The 24,886-nt window shown below is 41.1% G+C and overlaps 1 protein-coding gene across 1 annotated transcript in view; it reads left to right on the top strand.

The window, feature by feature from the left end:
- Positions 1–24,886, top strand: part of WWC1 (WW and C2 domain containing 1) — a 61,896-nt gene that overhangs the window by 17,101 nt on the left and 19,909 nt on the right. The window contains exons 2-10 of the mRNA XM_009285707.2: positions 4,396–4,505; positions 10,465–10,668; positions 12,385–12,461; positions 13,394–13,473; positions 14,413–14,542; positions 15,102–15,248; positions 16,311–16,384; positions 22,304–22,546; positions 24,083–24,172. Coding sequence (XP_009283982.1) covers positions 10,518–10,668; positions 12,385–12,461; positions 13,394–13,473; positions 14,413–14,542; positions 15,102–15,248; positions 16,311–16,384; positions 22,304–22,546; positions 24,083–24,172 — 992 coding nt within the window. The 5' untranslated portion in view covers positions 4,396–4,505; positions 10,465–10,517. The remainder of the gene's footprint in view (positions 1–4,395; positions 4,506–10,464; positions 10,669–12,384; positions 12,462–13,393; positions 13,474–14,412; positions 14,543–15,101; positions 15,249–16,310; positions 16,385–22,303; positions 22,547–24,082; positions 24,173–24,886) is intronic.

Genomic DNA, 24,886 nt, shown 5'->3' with positions numbered 1-24,886 from the left:
TTCCTTAGTTATAAGCACAGTGGGTGAAAGGGGTCTGTTTTTCTAGATTGCTGTTTTGAGCCTAGCTACAGAGGGGACCTACTATGTGATAACGTGGTTCGACTGAGTTGACGAGATTTTTCCAAGGCTGCTAGGAAGCTTTGAGTTGCAAAGGAGATGTTTCAAAAGAAATAGTTCGGCAGATGTGCCCTAGCTTTAACTTCCCAAATGCAGAAGCAGTCCTGTTTTATGCAGAAATAATACACTAACTGAATCATGTCTTGCTGTGAGAAAGAAACTTTACCTTTTGCTCGTTTAATCTGTCATGCTACATTGTGAGTGTGCTTAGGGGAGATGCTTGATTTTGGACCCCTTCTGGAAAATTGGTTTATTTCAGTCTTCATAACAACCCCTAAAATCATATCTTAAAACAAGGAAATAATCTTTTTCTTTTTATGCTTTATTCATAGTCTGGCTACACAACATATTGCATGTCTTTCATCTGTAATTGTAGCATTGCTTCTTTGATTTGTGCCAGTTTTTCCCACAACAGCAAGGGAAAGGAGTTTAGAAGAGTAACTAATTTGGTTATGAAGCTGCAGTTATTTGGGGAAATAGCTATATGGCATATGTTTTCTGTAATAAATGGAATTACTCTCTTAATTCTAAAACTAATTACTCTTCTGTTTGCTAGTTGAATGACAGATTTCTCCTTTAATGAATACTTACTCCTCTGTACAAATGGGATAGTTGCAAGCTTGCGGTCAGCCAGGGAGGACAGCACCAGTCCGTGCTTGGTGGTGGGTGCTCCTTGTGAGATATGCTGAAAATCTGAATCTCAAAGGTGAAATTATTGTCCGTTTCTGAGCCCTAGTAACTGGCAAGTCTCCTGTTGGCTTGTGTCATTGCTATAGCAGACTGATCCTGCCTTGCTTTCTCTCCCCTTTTTTTCAAAACTCCAACTGAAAGAACTGACTGGCTGTAGTTCATGCATTATACTTCATATGGAAAATAGGAATAAGCATCCTTCAGTTGTTGCTTGGTCCTGGCTTCCTATCGAGTCTGACAGTTCCTGAGCATGTCTAGAGGGGATTCAGCTGCTTCTAGGAAAGTAGGACTGGACAAAAGCTGAGCAGAAGCTTTGAGTTTAGTATTAAACTTTGGAGCATCGAAGTTGGCACTACGGCGCTATTCCCTGATGAATGTAGTCCCAAGTCCTGGGGCTGATAGTGCAGCTCAATGCGGTTGTTAAAAAATAAATCTGATTTTCATCTTAGATGTGATTCTTGAGCAGAATTCTGCTGCAGAAAACTCCGCTCAGTGTGTAATACAAATTAAGCTACTGAGCTATGTTTTGTACCTGCAGCACACCCTCACCTAATATACTTCAAGTGTGGGTTTAATTACTGCCCCATGTTGAGGGATGTTTGCTTGCATCACTCGCCAAAAATGTTGACCACTGTAGCTGGGACATGGGAAATGCATGGTTTCTGGTTTAATCAGTCCATAGGGCTGAATGGAAGCTGGTGTGCAAGGTTAGAGACTGTGCAAACCCAGGATGAAATGACACCTCTTCTGGCAGAGCTCTCTATAAAAGTAGCAAAACAGCAATCATAAAACCAATTCACAGCAATATTTTGAGTGTTACTAATCAAATGATGCACTGGAAGAGACCACTTGGACTTTGTGTGGCCTAGATGGCACACTCTGTCCCTGCTGACTTTAAATATATTTTCACAAATAAACAAATAGTAACTTTTCTTCCTTTCCCTTGTTCCAAATAACATCTAATAAGCATTAAATCTAGGCTTTATCATGGACTATAGGTGAAAATTTTTCACTGAATTTTTTTTATAAAATATTTGGCCATGGAAGAACAATGTCATGCTCATCAGGGCAATGAAATAATTACTACAACAAAGTCCTCAGCAGTTACGTTGAAATATCATCAAGCTGGTTTTCCTGATGTGTATGAAGTTGAGACCAGACCTTAGCCCTTTTAAGTCAGCTTGATTCTTAAGTCCAAGAAGATGAGCGGAGACCAGTTCTTGTGGCTGTCTCTTGTTCTGTTTTTTGCAAATGCATGACCATCCTGAAGACACCGAGGTTTTTCTGCATTTGTTTTGATGGGCTTGAAGGAGAAAGCAACCTCAGGAGCACCCCCATGTCTGCAGGCACCATCCTGCTTTGCCCAGGGGAGCTCAGCTGTGGCCGTGCCCTGCCGTATGGCACAGTGGAGATGCCAGGGCAGGGCAAGCTGTGTTCCCCGTTACCTGCCATGTCGTCCCAGTGAGTCTGTGCTACTCTAAGGGATGAGGGCAGGTCCTCCGGAGTCCAGTGTTCAGCACTGCTCCTTTCCTCTTCTCTACCTGTCCTGCTTCCACTTGCTTTTATTCAATGTTAGCAGTTCCATTTTCAGAGAGGTGAAAGTGTTAACCCTAGTGTTTAAGTTAAAATTGCCAACACGTTTGCAACAGCACTTTCATCTGTGTTATCTCCAGAGAGTTACTTGTATCCGACCTTGCTCTGCATTTTTACCCTTGTGCATCTTTGACTTGATCAACTCAGAGCAGCACATACTGGCTACTCTTGGGTTGAAGAAACAGCTTGATCCACAGGGAAAAACATGGGATAAGGGATAGCAATCAGATTGCTATTGAGATTCTATTTTACTTTCAAATAATCTCTATTTTCTATACAAACGTGCTTTTGGTACACAGTCTAGATTAAGAACAGTAAAGATAAACCTTTCAGTGAAACTTTATTGAGAAAGTTTCACAGTTCTGTGTTGTGAAGCTGAGTTCTTTTTTGCACTGCAGAGCTTTAAATTAAATTGAAATTTTCTGAGAAAAGAGTGATTCAAGCACTGCTTCAGATGGCAAAGGCAATGTGTTGAAAGTGAAAGGCAGCAGCAGGTAAGTAGAGATCTTAGTGGCTTATGTAGCTTTTACAGAAATGTTTCCACCTCGTTCTTACCGTGTGCCAGACTTCCAGGTCATGGTTTGGGGGGGGATTGTTAGTCATTAAATGTTGATTTTGTGTTGAACCTTTTATGGTTGGAGGCTTTTTCCTAAAATTCCCCTTTACACTAATGAGTGGCTGTAAGATGTTAATATGAGGCTACCAGTTGATTACTCAGTGCCTCCAGATGAAGTATGCTCAAGTGTGCTCAAAACTTAGAAAACTCTTTATCTAGCTGCCAGCCCTGCTGAATTACCTTTGGATATGAAAGACTTTCTGCAAACCTGTTTGGTCTCTTACAGTGGGTTGGAAAATTGCTTTCTTTAACCACGTTACCTTCCTGTGGCGTGCCGCTTGTATGTGGCAGAGTTCGGTACAGTTCCATGGCTGCTTTTTGACCGAGTTGCTCTTGGTATGTGCAGCATAACTGCTAGAGAGGGGCTGTGGTGGTTTACGGTGTGTCCTGCGCTTTCTGCCCAAAGGGCTCTTCTGGTAAGTTTGACTCACAGGCCCCAACGTGAAGTCATGACCCTCCTTCCAGATAGGCCATGTGCGGTGCGGTTGTGTCATAGATCTATGGGCCTGTGGCATACTATGCTTTTGGCAGCTGGATATGTGAGATACCTGCAAGATTAATTCTTCCTGGCTTGTGCCTCCCTGCAGTGATACACTTGGTTAGCAGTTTTGGTGCAAGCTGAACCTCGTTAGCTCAGAGTCAAAGGGAGAAAAGGGGCATGGTTTTGGTGACTAAAATCTGTGGGGTCACCCAAGGAATGGGTACTCTAAGCTTTGTTTTTAGCCATACAAGCCTTCAGACTGTTGCTGGATGTGGTCTCTAATAGGAAAAACTCATCAGAGCAGTATTGCAGAAATACTTCCTCATTTGGATGGAGTGGGTTACACATTCTCGTGATTCTGAGAAACTAATCTAGTTTGTCATTAATGAAACAGAACATATTGCAATGCAAATGAGTGGAGTTGCATGACAAGTGGTCCCACAGTCCTCAGCACTTGCTATTGATTGTGCAGTCTTAATTATTCATGCTATGCAAATTGCATTTCTCATCTTGCTCCTTCTTGTCTACATATTTTTGATACAGGACTTGCCTGCAAACAGTCTTGTTCTTTCAGTTGAGAGACGAGGATTGTTTCTGGCAAAGTTCTTAATGTTCCTTTGTCGAGCAAGTACTGGCTGAGCCAGGCAAGGCTTGGGAGCTCTGTCAAAATGAATTCATCTTGCTGTAACTTCAGATGAAGAAAGGGAAGAGTTTGTGGAGTATTATTTGATAAGAACAAAAGCCTTAAAATAGTTTTCAACTTTCTTTTGTTTTCTATACTGCTACTTTCTTTTTTTCTATACTGAAGCCCTTGTAGTACTTGTTTTCTGGTCAGTTGTTTGGAATAGACATGTGGGAGTGTTCTTTTATTCATCCTAAATATTACTTTGCATTTCAGGTATACCAAACCACTAACCTTTGCAGACTGCATTAGTGATGAATTGCCGTTAGGATGGGAAGAAGCTTATGACCCTCAGGTTGGAGTTTATTACATAGACCACAACACCAGTAAGTGACATGTTATAGTATTTTTGCAGAGTGATTGTTCTGTGCCTGTGTTAAAATACACTGAACACAAAACCACAAAATCGCTAACAGCATGCTTTAGAGTAGATGAGATCTGCAGCTTGTGAAATCGAATCTTGTCCTCCATCGTACAAATTACTTCCCTCTCTAAAACAGGAATTTGAAACCTTTTGGTTTTCCGTCCTCAAATCAGCAGTCATGTTCAAGCTGATACTATGGACACACCTCTGTAAGATTTGGCTCTGCTGAGGAGTCTGACTAGGTAACAATGATCTGGAGTTTGTTCTTAGCCTGGAATTTGTCCTTGTGGCAAGACCATTGGAAACAGTGCAAAGGTCTTGTGTTTATTCCCCTGGCAGGGATAAACTGCATGAGCTCCCTGAGCTGTAGCAGTTCGCACTGCCTTTACTGGAGAGGAAGCTCTCAAGTAGGCTTGGGATATCCTGAAAGGTGTGCAAGCTGGAAAAGAGTTAAGTTCAGGCTTGTGGTGTTTTTTTCTGTATCTTCAAACTAAGCCATTGTTTACTGTCTTTGTTAGATTGCTTGATAGACCAGAAGTGTTAAGCTTTATAAGCTCATTTGAATTATAAGAAAATACAGAACTTGATATATGATTACAGATGTTGTTAGGAAATGTGTATTGGGTTGTGCTAGAACAAATCCCCTGAAAAAAGCAACAAACAAAATAAATCAGTGACTTTGGTCCTCTTTAGAGAACAGCTCCAATTGTAGTCCAGAAGTTCACAGCAGAACCATGCCCAGGCCTTTTTGAGGGTGTTTGTAACTCATGCAAAGAGAAAAACTTTTAAAAGACAAAAGTGCCTTGAAGTTTTTTTGGGTTTGTTTTGTGTTTTTTTTTTAAATCTGCTTCTAGGACTTCAACTGAGAACTTCGGCAATTTTTTTTCCCTGCAAGTTACAAGATTTTTTTTTAAAATAAAAATGTGGAAGTCTGGGGGTTTTTTTGGCTATCTTCACACCCTTCCCTTTTTCAGAAAAGCCACATTTTCACCTGGCCTGAGAATGCACCTTCCAGGTTTTAGCAACTTCTCTTGGTTATTAAAAATGCAGAATGAAGAAAGCCTATTCTCAAAAAGCACTAACTCCCCTCTGCAATACAAAGATCAAACATCTCCAGATGTGAAGGTGACAAATTTTTATTTAGAGCTTATGTCATCCCAATGTCACAGTATTTACATGTCTTCAAATGGCTTTATCCTAACTATTTTTCTGTGAGGCAGGGGATGTTGATTTTTCCTTTTACAGGAAAGGATAGTGGGGAAGAAGGGGTAGACAAGTGTACAGAATCACACAAAACAAATCTGCAGGGGAGAGGACTGGACAAACTTTGGAGAAGGTGCTAAATTGCAAGACAAATTGGGATCTCCTATAAGTCTGTAAGACCATGTCTTGTGTCCATTTCGCTTCCACAAGAAAGCACTCTATGATTTCATGTTTTCATGACTGTGTGCAGCCAGGAAAGGAGAAGAGCCTGGGCATCTTCTCCAGAGGAGTCAAAAATATGGTTGGACTCTTCCCTTCCACATGAAAGCACTCTGGAGAGTTAATGATGAGGTTTTAAGACAGTCATTTCGCTTCCACAAGAAAGCACTCTGGAGAGTTAATGATGAGGTTGCTTTATAAAGACAGTCTGAATCTTAATGCTTTTTCTACTCTCACTTGGGACTGGGTAAGAGTTCTTTTTACCTCCTTCCGAATGATTTCATGTTTTCATGACTGTGTGCAGCCAGGAAAGGAGAAGAGCCTGGGCAAGCTCTCAAGAGGAGTCAAAAATATGGTTGGACTTCTCTTCCCTTCTCTGGTGGTTGGAGGTTTGCTGTATCAGGTGCTGGGATGTGGGAGGTGCCTACCAGGGTGCTCCAGGCCCAGAGACAGGGGTGTGCCACCTTCCAGGGACTCTGAAGGGCTTTGCTGTGTTAGGCAGCAGTGTTGGATTAAGAGGTTCCTGCCAATTCAGTTTTACCTGTACAGTGCTTTTGGGGAAGCTGTTTGTTCCCTGTCCCTTTCTAGTGAAATGTCTGTGGGGCTTGGTGTTGTTTTCCCTTGGATCAGTTCCCTCCTCTGGCTTATCAGGCAGTGACAGACTGTTGCAGTAGAGGTAAGCCTCTGCAGGTGCTGTGGGAGCTGGCATTGTCCCCAGAAGAAATAATCTTCAGCTCACCTTCTGAAGTAAACATCAGGGTCACCTCTGATGACAGGAAAAACTCGGCTCAAGTAAAAGGAGAGGATGTTTCCAAGAGTCTCTTCTTTGTTCCCTCTGAACTTTCACTTTGGTTTGAGATGTATTTTTATCTTCGCATTTGTCTTCCCCTCCTATCCACACTGGAGAAAGCTGAGCTCTTGTCACTGTGACCCATCCTAGCCAAAACTGGGGCATTAACTTACTCCACTGGTTTTTGCCTAAACAAGGATGGCTAGCTGTGATCCTGGAGGGACACAGTCCAGGTACAGGAAAAACCCCTTGATCTGAAGCCTGCTGTGGGACATGGAAGCTTGTCGGACCTCCTGAGTGTTTCAGCTGGCAGTAACCACAGCATGTAGGTGGGACAAACCAAACATGATCTTAGTTGTACATTTGAGTTGGCCCCAGGGTGAATGCACAAAGATCCAGGTCTGAGCCCTGTGTGGTCTGAGGTAGTTACCCCTGGTCTGTGCCACTCGAAAGCACCACAGGCTTCAAGGGCATGCAGAGAAGGCTTCAAACCATGCTGACACCTGCTTAATAGCAGTTGCTCTTAAAAAGTTTCACTTCTATGGGATGCCAGAGGCTACAAGACTTGACCTAGAATTTCAATTAAAAGGTTGAAAAGAAGAGAAACAAAATCATGACCCTATTTCTTATGCCAGCTCTAATCCAAATCATGATAAAACAAACCATATCTACTTACCTTCAGCTAATCAAGAGGCTCATCTTTGTGGTTTATGTTGAAGTATCCTCTGGAGGGTGTCCAAAACCGTTGTCTTCTCCAAGGTCTCTTGCAGATTCCCTGTGCAGGAAGGAACCGTCATCAGAGGGTGTGAAGGGGATGGAGGCATGTTGGTTCTTGCTGCACACTGGAAGTATTTGAGACTAATTATCATAAAGAAGCCCAAGGACAAACCTAAATTAAATCTAAAGCCAGGAGCCATTAAAAAAAGTGAGATGGAGAACACTTCTAACCTTCTCTCTGAGGCAAAATAAATACAATTAAATTTAATTGAGTACCAAGAATATTCCTAATACAGTATTAATGCATAGCCCTGAGTGTCTCTCTCTGGGAGAACTTCTTTGGAATTTGATTTGCACAGAGAAACGATGATTTTCTTGCCAGATGCTGATGCAAGCATAGTAAGACTACATTCTTCAAACATGAAACAATCAGATTTATTTATGACAAGCTCAACATTAAATTAAAAATACACAAGACAACAAATGATGTAGCAGCATGCATTTCTGTAGTCCTTTCATCTGACTTTTGAATGTATTTTGCATTTCTCAGTAGCTGGGACAGATCGAGAGCCCTTGGCCAATATTTTCATAGATTGTTATTACATGTTTGAAAATCAAAGCTCAGAGCTGCAATCAAGGGGAATACAGTTAGTGCTGTGATTACTGAAAAGGTTGACGTGAATATTTAGAAAAATGGGAACAAAGCCGTTTCAGTACATAAGTGGGTTGTCCATCCTCTCCATGAGCTGGCTGCCAGGTGTTCACTTTGTCAGGTGGTGTGCGTGTTTGGGGCAGTGTCAGTGTTTCACCACCTAACGGGAGGTGTACAGGATGAGGCAGATTTTGATAGTCGTCTTCCTAGTCACTTATAATGGAGGGATTTCCCTGCAGCAGCTTCCACTGCCTTTCTTGCAATTATAGGAAGAATGGGCTGCTAGTTTAAGGGAAAGCTGGAAATAGCAAGCTTGAAGAAGCCACAGGTAGACTTGTGCCCCAGTGTCCTGAATTAGACTTCAGGAGTTGTGGGTACTTTGCCAGCATACTCATTAAGCTTGAAATTAAGAGTCCTGAGTCATGGTTGCTGGTTGCTGGTCCAGGGAAGCTGCGTGTCTGGGAATATGGGGGGCAGCTCTCTGCGTAACTCGCAGCAGACTTTCCCCTTCTGGTTCAACTATGGAGTAAAGGGAGTTACTCCATCTGGGTGTGGGTAATGGTTATCTGGAAAATGGGATCTGGAGGCAAGAATAGAGGCAGGAGCCTATGGTTTTTTGGACTGTTACAGTTGATGCACTGCTGTGTCTTCCTGACTTCTCTCTTAGGGGGAGCAAAAGAAACCATAGTGCTGTCTGGGAGGGCACCAGCACCTACAGTTGGCACAAAGTTCACAACTTGAACTTTCTTCAAGTTATTTTTGGGCAGTTTTTCAGGTCCAGGCTTAGCTTTAATATTACATCAGTTGAAATGTTGCTTCTGCTAGCAGGACCTATAAGGGACTTTTTGTTGAAATGCTTCTACAAACTATACTGTTAGTGTCTAAAAGTTTGGGGTTTTTTTAATGATCTCTTGCAGCTTCTCTGGGTTTCACTGTGTAACTTGAAATGCCATGTGTTCTTTTGGATCTTGAGATACTGTTAAAACAAGTTTTTGCTGGCGTGTCCTGTTAATTTTCTCCTCAGCATGATCATGGACAGCTTGTGAAAATGGTTGAGTGTCCATCCCTTGGGTAAAATCCTTTATTTCTAGTTCTGCTCCTAGGATTATTGTCAAACTGTTCTCTTCCCTACATCCCGCGTATTGCGGTGTTAGTCTTATGCCCGACTTGCTTAAGAGCTGCTCATACCTTCCACGGTGGCAGTTTTTACTAAATATTTAAAGAGGCTCTTAAGATATGCAGATTAGATTCCTACTGATAGTTTCAAGCAGCTCCTTTTTATTAATTATTCATTATGTGGTAACTAGGCATCCTTATTCAAGCATGGTAGTTTAGACATTTTAGAGCACTTAGTCAACTGAACATTGGAACCTGTTCCAAGCAAGAACATAATAGCCTTGAAAGAGAAATGAAAAATATTTTGTACACTTCTTCACAAAACTGAGACAAATACTGACAATAAATTTGCCTAATTAGTATTAGGACTAGCTGCATGTCTGTGACCTTATGCCTTTTTCATGATTAGAAACCTGAAAAGCAATGTGTTGGTTGTGTTGGGGTAATGGAGATGGAAGTGGTGTAGCTGTTCGTGACTGCGTTGCCTATGTTACCAAGAAACATTTTCTTTAAACTCCGCCTCCTGTATTCTGCAGTGATTTACTGCTGTGCCTGCTTTCAGTGAAGGAAATGTTTACTCCCCTTCTGAGATGCTGTTTATATAATGTCATTTGAGATGCTTTCATGAATACGTTCTGTGAGTTAATGAGTCTTTATTTTTACTTACCTATGGAATCTGAGTGAGGAGGTTTTCTTTCCCCTTTTTAATAAAAGCCACTTGGCAGCCAAAGAGGACGGGCAGAGCTGTAACCGCTTTCATGTTGTCAGATGCAGTATAATGCAGTCATGTGGCAATGATATTTTCTGAAAGTTTATCAGTGAAATAGTAGAGGTATTTTATTAGTAGTATTATAAAGCAGTTACAATAAAGATAAGTCTAACAGTCAATGTCAGTATCTTAGAGCTTGTGTGTGCACATGCTTGTGTGGATGTGTTAAGAGGCAGAACCAGGATGGCTTCAGCAGCAGAGGAGTTGGCAAGTTGTATCATGATTTGGTCATGAATTGTTCTATACAGTGATTCAGCGTGGCAGAGCTCATTGGAGTTCATTATGGATCAATGGTCACCTCCTAAGAAAAAAGGAAAATGTCCTTATTCCACTTTTTTATTAGGGGATGGGGCAAAGGGCTATTTTAAATTATTTCCATAAATGGTGGAGCTTCTCCAGGCAGCAGTACAAACCTGCTTTCCATTGATCTTGCCTCCTTCTGTTTTCTCTCTAAGAAACTACACAGATAGAAGACCCTCGTGTGCAATGGCGGCGGGAGCAGGAGCATATGCTGAAAGACTATCTTGTCCTGGCCCAGGAGGCGATTGCTGCACAGAAGGAGATCTATCAAGTGAAACAGCAGAGGCTTGAATTGGCCCAGCAAGAATATCGGCAGCTGCATGATGTTTGGGAGCACAAACTGGGCTCTCAGACCAGCTGTGAGTAGTTAGCGAACTCTTATCCAGTGACTTTCTCAATCCTGAACCCGCTAGGACAGTAAAATGCTTGAAGCTGGTCCTCTGATAGAGCACTGGGATGTGTTATGCCATGTCACTCTCCATGTTTGCTCAGTCTGTCTCAAAAGCAATAGCTGCCTAGCACCTATTTGGTAAAGGATAATTGTTATGAAACACTATTGTGGTTGGCTCAGTCACTGGAGCCAGTGTGCAGATTTTTCAGCATGGGCTTCAACAAATGTGAAAAAATGTGGTGGTTGGCTCAATGTGAAAAAAATGAAGTTATGTGGTATTTTCCTTGATTCCTCTGTCCAAAGTATAGAAACAAGGCAAGAAGGCTCATCTCAGATAGCGTTCCCAGGCCCTTTTGGAGTTTAACGTCCCAGGTAGTTGAGTGACTGTCTCGGGGAGCTAAGGGTCTGTATTTTATGCCATGTAAAAGCTAACATTGGTGGATACCTCTCTGTGTGTGAAGAACATTGTTTTGTGCTCCATATTCTTTGTCACACAGGAAATATCAATACCTCTTGCTTCAAGAGTTGGTGCAGAAATGCTTATAGAAGGCCAAATTTCCTCCTTTTTGTTAACTAGTTAGGAGCTGGAAAACATCCAGAGGAGGATTTATTTCCTGCAAGTCTTCTAGAATTTTTTTATAATCCTTAGTATCACACTTTTTTGTTCTTGCTAGCCATGTCAATGCACTGACCTTCCCCCACTTCACTCTTGCTGAGTTATATCTTACGGTGATGAATTCCACTGGCTAATGCTGTGCCTGATGTTAAAAAGTATTTAAGTAGTTTTCTGTCAACTGAAGGATTCTTATTTGACTAGGGTCCTGTCCATCATCTCTGAAGTACAGTTTTTGGTCTTAAGAGCACTCTACCTAAATACTAGTGTACCAGAGCAGTACACTAGGAACGCTGTGAACATGAATTACATCGGTGTAATGCGATCTGTCTTTAAAAATACAGCCAAACAGAAAGAACTAGAAATGCTTTCCCATGTTTTATAGGGCATAAACTGATGGCTGCAAGGATCAAAACATCTCACTTGCCTACAGCTACCTCTAACAGCATTGCACATTGGGGAGCTTCTGTACCTTCTGAAGCAGAAGGGTTTTAGCCGCTGCTGAGAAGAGAATTCTGCTCTTAATGGGACATTGATTTAATCCAGTGTGACACATTGTATGATTGGTCATGTCCTCAAGGCTGTGAGATGCTTGCATCGCATTTTTCAGTTTCTTCTCATTCTTTGCTTTTCTTTGTTTCTAAACATTCAGTGGATTGTTTACTCAATGAGAAAGTCTTAAAAAAAAAAAGTAAACCTTTATGCAATGCCTGACCCTTCAGTTCTGTTAAATGCCTTTGGAAATGCAGGAAGCCACACTATTGCATGGAGTGAACGTGTTTGGGAGCCTGAGTTAAGTGTGTTAACCTAGAACAAATCAAGACTTTGGAGATGCAGGACATGCTCTGGCCTCTTTAGTATACACTTTTTATGGAGTACTTGACTGCACTATTGCCTTTCCCTGCCTTTTGAAGGGTGAGAAGAGATCTGGACAATGGGTAAAAGGCCTACACCAGCAATGTGTGGAGATCTGGGTGCGCAGGAGTATGGGAGGTCTTGATCTGTGGTAGGGCTGGTAGGAGAGTAGGGAGGAAGGTAGAGCTGTTAAACTGGCTGTTGTACTTGTTCTAGTGCTCTCTGGCTCATCATCGAGTTCCAAGTATGACCCGGAGATCCTCAAAGCGGAGATTGCTACTACAAAATCCAGGGTAAGTGGTATGAACGGACCTTTGCTTGCCACGAGTAATCTTCAGATATTTCCAAACCTCATGGCAAATACTAAAGGAGATGCCAAAGCAGTTGAAAAAGCTAATGTTGCCTTTCTTAATCTAGGAGATAATTTATCAGGATTCTCAAACGTTGCAGTCTTAAGAGTTTGAAACACTTTTTTCCCTTAGACTTTAGACTTCCTTGGAAGCTGGCAGTACATACTGCTGTACAGATACGCTGTGGGGTATTCAGCTGTGTGCTGGCTCCTCGGTGTGCCACAGCACTGGAGAGCTGCGAGTTCTCTCCAGAGACTGGCAGCTGTTTTGTCCTGGGCTTAGTGAGGGTTGTTAGCAGCAGCAGTGTGCGCTCTCATGCAGAGCTCAGTTTGGGAAGAAGAAAGGACAAAAGTAAAGTAGGTCAGTCTGGCCTCTGTGGAGGAATATAAAACAGCAAGCTGTAGGGTCAGTGGATTTACAATATGTATTACCATCTTGCTGTGTTACTCATGCAGTGGGGCCTTTCAGTTTGGTATCTTGGAGGATGGCTTCTATCGATGCAGTGTAACTCCTGTCCTGATGCTTAACGTTTTTTTTAATGACTGGGAAGGTTTTAAACATTACTGAGTAAAATCGACACGTGTTTCGTTCCTGCCTGTTGAATTTTTCTCAGCTTTTCTGCTTATGAGGTTGAAACTTCCCTTGAGCCCCTTATTAAGTGGTGTAATATCTGGGTACTGGATAAATCCCTAGCCAGTGATAATGTCCTGATGAGGATGCAGTCAGGGCTGTTAGCTGCTGTTGAGATGAACTGATTATCTGGAAACTTTGTTTGGAGTACTGTCTACACTGAATAAGTTTTGAATTGAATGGGTAGTGCTGTACCTAAATGTTCATGTAAAGTATCATTCTAAAAATGTGACACCTTGTTACAGGTTAATAAACTCAAGAGAGAAGTAGCTCACATGAAGCAAGAGCTTCAGTACAAAGAGCATGGATTTCAAACACTGAAGAAGTGAGTTTGTTCTCAAGATCTTATTTTCAGTGTAGAACATCTCTGGCTTGTAATGCATCCCCCTCTACATTTATAAATAGCTGCCTAAATAACGTAAGCTGAAATATGTTGCTGCTGCTATCTTTAGGCATATGCAACTGAAAGCAGTACACAGACATGGGGGTAGTTATCTCAAATCAATGCCTCTATGTGATCGACCGCATCATAACTGACTTCATGGCAAAAAGATTTTGAACCAGGATCTCGCCAGTTAAATGGTATTCTGTTTTACTCAGTATTGCTCAATATGGATGACGCAGTACAGCCTATTGTCTTAACTGTAAGAGCTATTGTTTTAGGGCACTGAGGAAAAATTTGGGGTGGAGTGGAAGGGGAGAAAAAGTTTCAGGTACTTACCTTTGTACGAATAGACATCTGGCATGTTTTAAATAATGTCACTGGTTAATATCTTATTTATTATAAATGTCAACTGTGGTAGAATTCCTTTGAGGAGAGGGAAGGATGAGGCAGCTTGTAATTAGGTTGTGCAAGCAAATACATCTGTGCATGTGAGATCTATGCCTGGTTTTTGAAATCATGGCTGAAAATAAGGTAGTTCTCATAGATGGCTAAGTTGATCCTCTCTGGGTTAGAAACAAGGTAACTAGCAGCGATCTGCCCAAACCTACTGTTTTGGGGGTTTCGTGTGCATCTTTGTCCTCCCTAAGGAGTCAAAGAGATGATATGGCTAAAATCAGAGTTCTGAAGCTTAACGTACTTCTGAGTGGAGTAACTTAGGTGATGATGAGTGGGGTTCTTTGTTCCTTCTGCTGTCTTTGTTATATTTCGGAGTGTGTTTTTCTTAAAACTTAATGTCAAGATGCCTGCATCTGGGATGATTAAATTAACTGGACTATGAAGTGTTAGCTTACTGTATTTTTTTTTTACATTTCCATGCAGAATTGACATGAAAATGTCTGATACTCAAGGTGGCTACAAACTTGATGAAGCACAAGCCATTTTAAGTGAAATGAAAGCTCTCAAGAAGGCTATCACATCAGGGGAGAAGGAAAAACAAGATCTCATTCAGGTGTTGAAACAGGATGACTTTATAGTATTTCGTGTCTCCATTGCTATCAGATTGAATTTCTGAGAAGTAATTTAAGTATTTTGTATTTCAGATATGTGATCGAGATTTTTATTAACATAAATTAGTTCTGTATTGTGGTTGGACTGCAGCCTTTTTGTTCTTCAGATCCTGGAAATAAGAAGTATAAAACATAGCAACTAACAGCAGTAAGCACTTGCTTAGAGATGAGTGTTTGTCTCAGGGTTTATTGGTCAAGAATGAACCGGTGTGACTGTACTGCTGTCAAAGAACAGATCTGGAGAAGCCATGAAAACACTGTGGCTCACTTGGTCTGCCATCTGCAGCACAGAGCCTGTCTGTCTGGGCAAAATGGTGTGCTAATGCCTGTGGTTCGTGCTGTGGGAGGTGCAGTCCAGCCATGCCTGACCTCGTGTTTGCAGGGTCTGAGTGCTCACAGTAAACACGGTCAGATCTTAATCATGTAGTTTAGGCTAAAGCTATGGAGCTGCCGAGGTACTTTGAGCAGAAGTGAGCTCACCTCATGACTTTATGGTTTTAGAGCTTAGCCAGGTTAAAAGACAGCTTTGTGAATGACAGAGGATCCCAGTCAGACCTGTGGGCCAGCGGCGTGTCTGTGGAAAGCTCCAGCCCTTTGTTACCCCGGCAGTACCTGGATGTCAGCTCCCAGACAGATGTTTCGGGAAACGTGAGTAATGTGTGAGAAACCAAGTGCATGTGGAGACATTCCTCTGAACTGTATGTAGTACTGCCTTAGTACGAGTTTCCAAGCATGGGCAAGTATTTATGAAATGGTACCTTCTCCTGGTTTAAACTTCAGCGTGACATTCATTTTTGTGTGCAGTGTTAACGTATCTCTAAAGGCAACCTGCTGCTTCCCCGCACTGCCTCTATTAGAACAACCCAGGTGGGAATAAAAGGGAAGGAAGTTTTATTTTGCCTGTAGGTGTAGCTTCTTGTTATACAAATATTCCCTTAGCTCTTCGTAGCAGTGATATGCTACTAGGCAAGAAACATTCAGCAGCTACGTATGGGCTAAGCTCTAATGAGGACTCTTCCCTTAAGAGTGCATTTGGCTTTTAGTGTCTTACGAGGGAGAATGATAGCATATGTGCAGATATTTTGATGCTATCAAACATGTGTAATACTCATAAACCTTCAGTCCTCCTTGTGCAACAGGATCATAACTGTCAGGTTGGTGCCAGCCTGAGCAAGGACTCGATCAGCGCTGTGGATACATCATATGTCTCACAGGACATCACGGAAGCCTCTCCTGTGAACTTTTACTTAAATGTTTGCAGCCGCTTTCAGTCAGGGCCACACATGTGACTAAAGATCTGCAGATTTGGGCGTGATGGGATGTCCCTTGTCTTTAAGACTTTACAACCAAAGCAAGATGTCATCCAAAACAAAATGCAATGCAGCACTTAAAGATTGCAAACAGCATTTAAGAAGACAGGTTACAGAGCTATTTCTGTTTGCATGAAAATAGAAGCCCAAGAGAGATGTGGTAGACTTTCTTTTTCTGATAAACTAGGCCAGAAAGAGCCTCTGAATCTTGTGGGTTTTTAAGTATTTGAAGCAATCATGAAAAATTTAATCAAAGGCAAAATTTTCCTATTCTGTGATTGGTTTAACTAGTAAATGAGTTTGACAAGAGCAAGTGTAACTTGTATCATCATCAATTTCAATAGGGAATATCAAAAGAGGAGTGGTTACTAACTTGCTGATTTTATATTTTGTGTCTCAGTTTATTACCAGCAGCAATAACCAGTTGGCTGAGAAAGTGAGATTACGCCTTCAATATGAAGAAGCAAAGAGAAGGTAATTCTTTAGACTGTACCTTCTGGCTGTCACACAGCTTATTCTGAAGATATGTTTCACTAGAAAAGGTGCCACTCAGATTGAAACCCAGCGTTACTGCTAAACAAACATGGTAATTTCTGAGCAAGTGAGGCAATAGGCTTTCTGGGCCAACGTTATCATTCAAGAAATAAATAACCATCCTAGAAATTACTAAGGAGTGACTAATACATGAAGAATTCAGTCTGGCCACACCTGTGGGGACATAAGTGGTTTTGCTACCTGTTGCCAATGCTTCCCCATTCCTAATAAGGAGACTGTACTGCAAGGCATCTCCTTACCTTATTCAAAATGAAATGAATGCTTGCATGGCTTTAAGTCAGATAAGGAGGAATGTATATTGTGTTAACACCTAACATATCAAAATATGGTCAATGACTACAATTTCAGAGCTCGTCTGCTTATCTGTAAGAATGTATGTTTTCACCCTTGCCCTCTCATCTGAGATGAATGAAGAATAGATTTAAAAAATTCATATCTACTTAGCATGCTAATTTAGGCAAAAGTTTTCTGGGCTTTACTTTTTTAATAGATAATAGCTAACTCAACTGTTTAGATAGTACCTGTATTTTTATGGATAAATACTCTAGTTAAATGAAAAACCACCAAGTGATATTTAGACTTTGGCTGGGCTAGTCCTTGTTCAGCAATGTAACCATCAGTGGTGTTGATTTCAATTTTAACTGCTCTAAAGGGATTTGCAATTCCAGAAAAACAAACTTCAGATGCATGGTACAATCTGTACTTGCGATATATGCAAAGAGAAGGGTTTTTTTCTCCAGTTTCTGGTTAGAGATAAGAGCTTTAAGGCTGAGGTTACTCATAACGTTCTCTTTTTAGTATATTGGCATGGTCAATAGGCTATGTTTCTCAGTGGCGTAAAATTTGATCTGTATCTGTGACAGTTGACAAAGACTGTGTGTGCCCAGCTGCTTTTTGACATGAGCTTACACTTTTCTTCCTAGGTTTAATTTTATCAGAACTGTCTATTTTGCCAATCCAAGATGAACATCTACCTTGATATTCAAATCTTTCTGTGTCTTTTTAAAACAACATTAATATTAACCCCCCAGATGCAGTAGTTAATTTTTCAATGTTAAAACTGCTCTTTACTTTTAAGCTTTGCTCAAGATTGCAATTTAATTCACACTGACTTTGTATCTTCAGATTGAAGTGGAGCACTCTTACTTTAGCCTGTATCTTTTCCAAGGAGGGGCGAGTGAATAATGACAAACCTGAGATCATTAATACGCTCTTTAAAAAGAGACAGAACTTCATAAAGGCAGCACAATAATTCATTTGAAGTAATGACGAAGGGCATACAGCACTGCCTTGCAGTTAAAGAAGGTTTGATACCTCATGTCTGTCTTAGATTATCTATAGATTTTCTAGAGTTTAAACTTGATATTCAAATCTTTCTGTGTCTTTTTAAAACAACATTAATATTAACCCCCCAGATGCAGTAGTTAATTTTTCAATGTTAAAACTGCTCTTTACTTTTAAGCTTTGCTCAAGATTGCAATTTAATTCACACTGACTTTGTATCTTCAGATTGAAGTGGAGCACTCTTACTTTAGCCTGTATCTTTTCCAAGGAGGGGCGAGTGAATAATGACAAACCTGAGATCATTAATACGCTCTTTAAAAAGAGACAGAACTTCATAAAGGCAGCACAATAATTCATTTGAAGTAATGACGAAGGGCATACAGCACTGCCTTGCAGTTAAAGAAGGTTTGATACCTCATGTCTGTCTTAGATTATCTATAGATTTTCTCAGAGTTTAAAAAACATTATCATGAGGAAAGATGGGTCTGAATAGGCATGAATAATTGATGCTAAAATGAAAAGATCTCCAGCTATCAGAGCACTGTGGTTTTGGCATAGTCTTTAGTAGGAGCTGCAGAAACAAATACCTTAACTGGTTTTAAGCTGGAACAATACTATGGATATAGTGACTCACAAGAAACCTTCTGCTCCTGTGAAAATTCCTCCTTGTGATGTTAGAAGTATTTCCTGTCCCCGCAGCACAATATTAAAATACGTTCCAAAAACACAATAGAAGAGCAAGTACTTTGCCCATGCACGTATTATGAAGGGAGCCAAATGGTGGAAATACATCTGTCTTATTAGCTCTGCAATATCTGGAAAGATAAAACTTAAGGCCTTGAAATCAAGATGATCCCATATTAGTTAGGTTAGAACTACTAGATTTATAAAGGGATGGTGATTTTGAAAGTGGACTGTAGCAGACGCTGTTTATAGTATTGTTGTGGACCAGTCTAAAGCCACAAATGTAGGTGAATATCCTGCTGCATTTCACCATGCCAGAACTGTCAGGGTACAATTCTGCCTGTTTCCTTACCCACCACTAAGTCCTTTTCTTTCACGACTCGATGAGACAAGAGCCCCAGAACAGATAATGTTAAACCTGCAAAAAAGAACAAAGAGCAACTGCAGTGACAAACCTTTAGCTTAATTGGTTTGGAAACTGATAATGGGTATCATGTCAAAAGAGATGTCAGTACTACATCTTAACAAGGAGATAGCTACTGCAGCATAAATGTAATCAGAGATGGAACTAAATTATGTTGTACAATTTCAGACATACAGTAGTAACTCAGTTGTGTAGCACTTGCACTCTGTGCACTGGTTTAGTTCCTTCAACAGTTAAACTGTCAGCTTGGGTTTTGTGTGACTGGTGGTAATGCTGAGCTTTTAAAAGTATATTTTATAATCTAAGATGGAATATTTCAAAGTCACATTTAGCAGCATTGCAACAATGGTGGGTATTTGACTGGTCAGTTTTTAGACCACACCTCCCACTTTTTTTTTCTGAAGAACAGAGGCTGGTTTAGTTCCTTCAACAGTTAAACTGTCAGCTTGGGTTTTGTGTGACTGGTGGTAATGCTGAGCTTTTAAAAGTATATTTTATAATCTAAGATGGAATATTTCAAAGTCACATTTAGCAGCATTGCAACAATGGTGGGTATTTGACTGGTCAGTTTTTAGACCACACCTCCCACTTTTTTTTTCTGAAGAACAGAGGCTGATCTGATATAGGATTTTAATTACTAATTACTGGTTGGGGATGCACATCTTAATGTACTTTCTAGTTGTGGATGCACATCTTAATGTACGCTTCTGTGGAGATGCATGTGCTCTGAACGATCTCCGAAGAGACTAAAAATTTTACGTTATGCCTGTATCACAGATAAGTGCCAGCTTTCCCCAGTTAAAAAAAAAAAGGAGACTTGATATGACAATGAATAAATCATCTAACTACCTTTTCCAGGTAAGAAGAAAACAGTTAAATAAAACTTGAGCTTCCTGTTCTGTGTTTTGTTCAGTCTTGCAAGCTAGTGGCTATTCAGAAAGACTGTGTGACCTGAGCCCAGTATTGCTGGTTTCTTTGCAATGCAAACCTAGCATGGCTCGGCAACGATATAGTTCAGACTCGGTCAGCGAATGCTGAAGGGCTGGAGTCTTCAGCCAAATGCCAGGCAGTCTGCAAAGCATTTCTTTTGTAATGATGCTGTTTTATTGGAAAAATAGAATACATAAACCTCCTTTTAACTGAGAAGGGGAAAAAAATGATCATTTACAAAAGGTAAAACTTGAGGTTAGTTTAACAAAGCTGTTAGACTCGGAAATGCATAGGGAACAAATTCCAGTGGAAAAGCCATATCCATGCAAATGTATGCCAAAAGTGATCAGATTAATGCCAGCCAATCCTCTTAAACTCATATCCCTTTAAAATGCACAGAGGAATTCTTGGATTATGAATTAATGCCACTGTTAATTCTTCATTGGAGCACAGTGTTGCACTTAATCAGGCACTCAAAAACAAAACAGCTCCTAAGAAGACCTAAAAATAGCTGAGCTGAATATCTATCAATTATGGAACTTTAATTAGAGTAAGCAACCTGCTGTGGGAAATGGGTTTACAGAAAGTGAGGCTTCCCTTCAGAAAGGTGATCTCTAGTCTGTCTCCTGTGATGGAGGAGGCAGGTCAGTCTGTGTGAGCCTAACCCTTCACAGGCTCTCTTGGGGCTCGAGTTCTTCTTGGCCTCCGGAGCTTGGAAGACAAAGCTTTATTCTTCAAGGCCATTCAGCAGTCGTGTAGCTGCTGCTGCCCAGATCTGCATCTTATTACTTCACACACTTTGATTTTGCTAGTTGGCATTCAGTTTGCTCTGTGCCTGCATGTGTGCTGGTTTGCTGGAGGAAGTGTGCACCATCCTGTGCGTTTCTGTAGCATAAACCAAATTCTGGAAATCCGCATCTCTGGAAAGAGATTAGTACCCGCAACTATTTGTTGTGCCCAATTTAAGTCCAGTAATTCTGTCACCAGATCACAAAGCCATTTCAAAGGGAGACGAATATTGGACTTTCATTTTACATGTACAGCATTTCACTTCCATTTCTTACGTGTTTGCTAAACCTGAGTGAGAAATTAACCCGAGTTAATCACATGAAGGGGCATGTATGCCTTGGCTCTCTGGTCTTCAGTCAGGTGAATTATTTTTGCAAATAACTTGCCTTGTATTGCAAAATACTTTTTCTCCTTGTTTGCCTTCTAAGTTTTTGTAATTTTTCCACCCCAGCCCATTCTTCCCTCCCCGTTCCCTGCTCCCCACTCGATCATTTTTGGTTGTGCGAGTTCTAGAAATGCAAGTCCTTGGTAACTTACTCAGCTTTAGCGGTACTATTGTTTTCACCAGACTACCATGATCACCCCATCAGGTCATGAAGAGTTGTAGGTCAGTGAGTTCAAAGGAGACAACTTGCTTTGGGGAGGCTGACATTACTACTATTGGTTCTGTATTCTGGCCTGCTGCTGATTTTTTGCTTCCCTCTGTATGTTGCATTGCAAAGTCGGATCATTTGTGGAGCTTCCCTCTGTATGTTGCATTGCAAAGTCGATCATTTGTGGAGCTAACTGAGCAGTTCAGATACTTGGGAGCTGGGGAATGTGCAGATAGTTGAGGTGAGCAAGCCTCCTTACCTGCCACAAGCTGTGCTCTCCTCTGCTGTCCATCAGAGCTCTTGCTAAATTCTAGATGTGTATTGCCCTTGCTTTTAGTAGTCATCTTCCTGCTTGAGATAATGTGGTATGGTGCTGCAGGATTAGTGAACCAGACTTTAAACTGAAATCTGGAATGATACCTCTAATGAAAATAGACTTTAAATTTCAGGCAAATAAGCGGCTCTGGATGTAGGTAGGTTCATATTGCCTCTTCAATTCTTCACATCCTCAGGTGTGTGTTGCACGAGAAGTAGCGTAGCTCTTTAATGTGTCCAAAATGCTTACTGTTGAGTCAATAGTTGGATTCTTCCAGTAGCAGCATGCGGATGATTAACTTCCTCATTGTAAAGGCAAAATTAGTTTCTAAACTTTTGAGTAACCACTGATTTTTATCAGCCTATCTGAATCGTATATGGAGAGTATACAGTTCTTTTCCATAAAACTGATTAAAGATCAGATATCTACCACATGATACTCTCCACACCAAGTACTGTGAGGTCATTAGCTGTAAGGCATATGAAACACCCTGTAGTATATCTGACAGCTCTTTTCGAGATACAGAGCTTCTGTTACACTATTCCCTGACTGGTGGGCACTGCAGGTTAGCTAGAGACTTAGCTTACCATTGAGAGCAAACCTGAGTTAAAATCCCGTTCTGCATGTCAACCTCCTGGCGGTGCCATCACTTGACAGCGCCCTGGTAAGGACGGCATGAGGGTGAGGGTAGTTGTCCCTGAGCTGAGAGTCGTCTTCAGGGTAATGGAAGATGTGGTTGGTTGTGGTGCACCTTTGTGTCTGGAGCAGTAGCTCAGACACTCCTCGTGGAATAACTGCCTTTTTTTTTTTTTCTGCAGAATAGCAAACCTGAAAATACAACTGGCTAAGCTTGACAGTGAGGCCTGGCCTGGTGTGCTAGACTCTGAGCGGGATCGTCTGATGTTAATTAATGAGAAGGAGGAGCTCTTAAAAGAAATGCGATTTATTAGCCCCAGGAAATGGACTCGAGGGGAGGTGGAGAGACTGGAGACGGAGAGAAGGCGCCTAGAGGAAGACCTTCAGGCTGCTAGAGACACTCAGAGCAAAGCTCTAACTGAGAGGTGGGTTACTGGGCGTAGGACAGAGCTTGCCTTGTTGGACGAGAGGTAATTGGAAACAAGCAGCAACATACCCTGGCTGAATGCTGATAGCAGCGTGCCCTCAGATTTCCAGGAGACCATTTCTACTTACAAGGTTTCTGAAATCATCTCCCAAAAGAAACCGCCCGCAAGTCTTACTCCCGAAGTGGGGAAAGGTTGTTGTTCCTACAAATGGAGTCTTACTCCCGAAGTGGGGAAAGGTTGTTCCTACAAATGGGTCCTGTATGAGAATGTAAGAAATGCTCAAAATAGCCCAGTATAATGTTTGTGTACTATAATGTTTCTGTGTGCAGCCAGCTCCTCGCAGCGGCTTCTACAGTTGCTGTGCAGTCTGGAGCTTGGTAAATGTCAAACAGATGGAATTTTAAATTTTAAGAATTTGTTGTTTGTTCTGAGCATCCTTGTATGCAATTCCTGTAGGAACTGGTATTTGACAGGGCTGTGGGAGTTGCATGGAATATCCTGTGAATCTGAACTAGCTGAAAAAAATGCCAGCTATCCTCCCTAATTTTACTTGTGTTGCAGGGGGAGATCTCATGGGGATGTACAATGAGGATGAATGGTGTTCATCCTAGGCAATCCTAGGCATTGCCTACAAGCGCTTTACAATCTGGATGTATTAATGTGGGTGGCTATGGTAATGTTACTTTTAGCTGCAGTCTCTTGAATATATATGGAATAGGTGTGTTGCATTCACTCTCTGTGGCTCTATATTTTCATTTCTTCTACATGCTCAGTGTCCAGACTACACCAATTTTCTACATAGTCTTTTGATGGTTTTATCATGCTGGAAAAATGTAGGCATTTCAGATGTTTCAGCTGCAGGACTTTTACCAGCCTGAAACATCTGTGGTTTGACAAATGTTTCTGGTCTTGCTGTAGGACAAACACTTCCATTTGTTATTTTTAGGAATATGGTCCAGTTCTAGTGTGCCAAAGAAACAGTATGTTTCTGGAGAAGGATTTCTTGTCCAGAGGCCTGTTAAGTTAGAGAATGAGCACCCAAGTGCATGTGTTTGTGTCTTGAACCAATTCAGGTGTGAAATAAAACTGAGATGTTGCTAAAGTCCGTAATTCATGTAAAGTTGTAATGCGATGGTTAATAACTAAATCATGTAAACCTTAGTCATCCGTGGGCCTTACTGAAAGCAAATGAAAGCATTTACACCTTTATTAGCACAGTAAGTATAAGAACGCAATGGTGTATAGCAAGCAAAATCTGCCAGACTTGTTTTGAGGCCTGATCCTAGAAACATTAACTTTTATAGTACTAGCTGTAATTATTTTCCCTGTTGTGAATGTTTGCAGGATTGAATTCTGCAGAGTATTGGAACTTGATAAACACCTATGCATCTTGACCAAATTCTGTCCCACGTTATACTGTGTATTCTTACTAACTTTTGTAGGATTTCATAGAAAAAACAGAATTTTCCTGTACTCCTCATTTTAAATAGTAAATGCTGCTTTAGCTCATCTTTTTCTTCTATCTTCTCTTAGATTGAAGTTGAATAGCAAAAGAAATCAGCTAGTCCGAGAACTGGAAGAAACAACGCGATTAGTTGCAATGTTGCACACTCAGCTGAAAAGGTATGTAACCTTTTACGGAAGTTATAGGTCCTTTAACTGCACATGGTGTAACTGCCTTTCTCTGCTAACAATTTCATCTCCGAACAGAGAGGTCTAAAAGGCCTTTCAGTTACAGTCGTAACCTAAGACCCCTGTGTAGTCAGTGGAAAGCGAAGTCTTGAGGATTATATGTCCCACTCAGTTTAGATGGGTGCTTTAGAATGGGATAAATAACCTTGTGGTGGTGCCTCTGTCTGACTGACAACAGAAGGAGTTTCTGCAATCCCTTCTATTTTGGACATGTAACATTAAAGTGACTAAGGATAGTTGAGCTTTTTTTACTAATGTTTGAATTACTGAAGTATTATATTAATAAATATGTTAAGGACAGCTTAACAATTCACACAGCAAGTGAAGTGAATCAGTAATGCAACTGCTGTTAATGTATGAGTGTCGTGATACTTCTATAAATTAAATTAATTCCAAGTGTGCTGTTGCTTGCAATGTAGGCAATGTATTGAGATATCGCTGAATCTGCTGTGGTTCATGTGGTATATAGAAATGTTTCTGCAGTTGTAATGTGGGCTGGTTGTTCAGGCTGTAGTTTTGGAAGAGCATAGGATTACTCTTTCCAGACAAATGCGTGACTGCAGGCAGTAAGGCCAAATCATCATTAGCTAAAACTATGGTTTTATTTTTTTGATTAGGAAGAGAGTTTGGTGGGGGTTTTGTTTG

Source organism: Aptenodytes forsteri, unplaced genomic scaffold (genome assembly GCF_000699145.1).
Source record: "Aptenodytes forsteri isolate BGI_AS27 unplaced genomic scaffold, ASM69914v1 Scaffold54, whole genome shotgun sequence".
In the NCBI taxonomy this organism is placed as follows: Eukaryota; Metazoa; Chordata; class Aves; order Sphenisciformes; family Spheniscidae; genus Aptenodytes; species Aptenodytes forsteri.
Note: the sequence above shows the minus strand (reverse complement) of the source record. Positions and strands in the feature narration are given on the sequence as shown.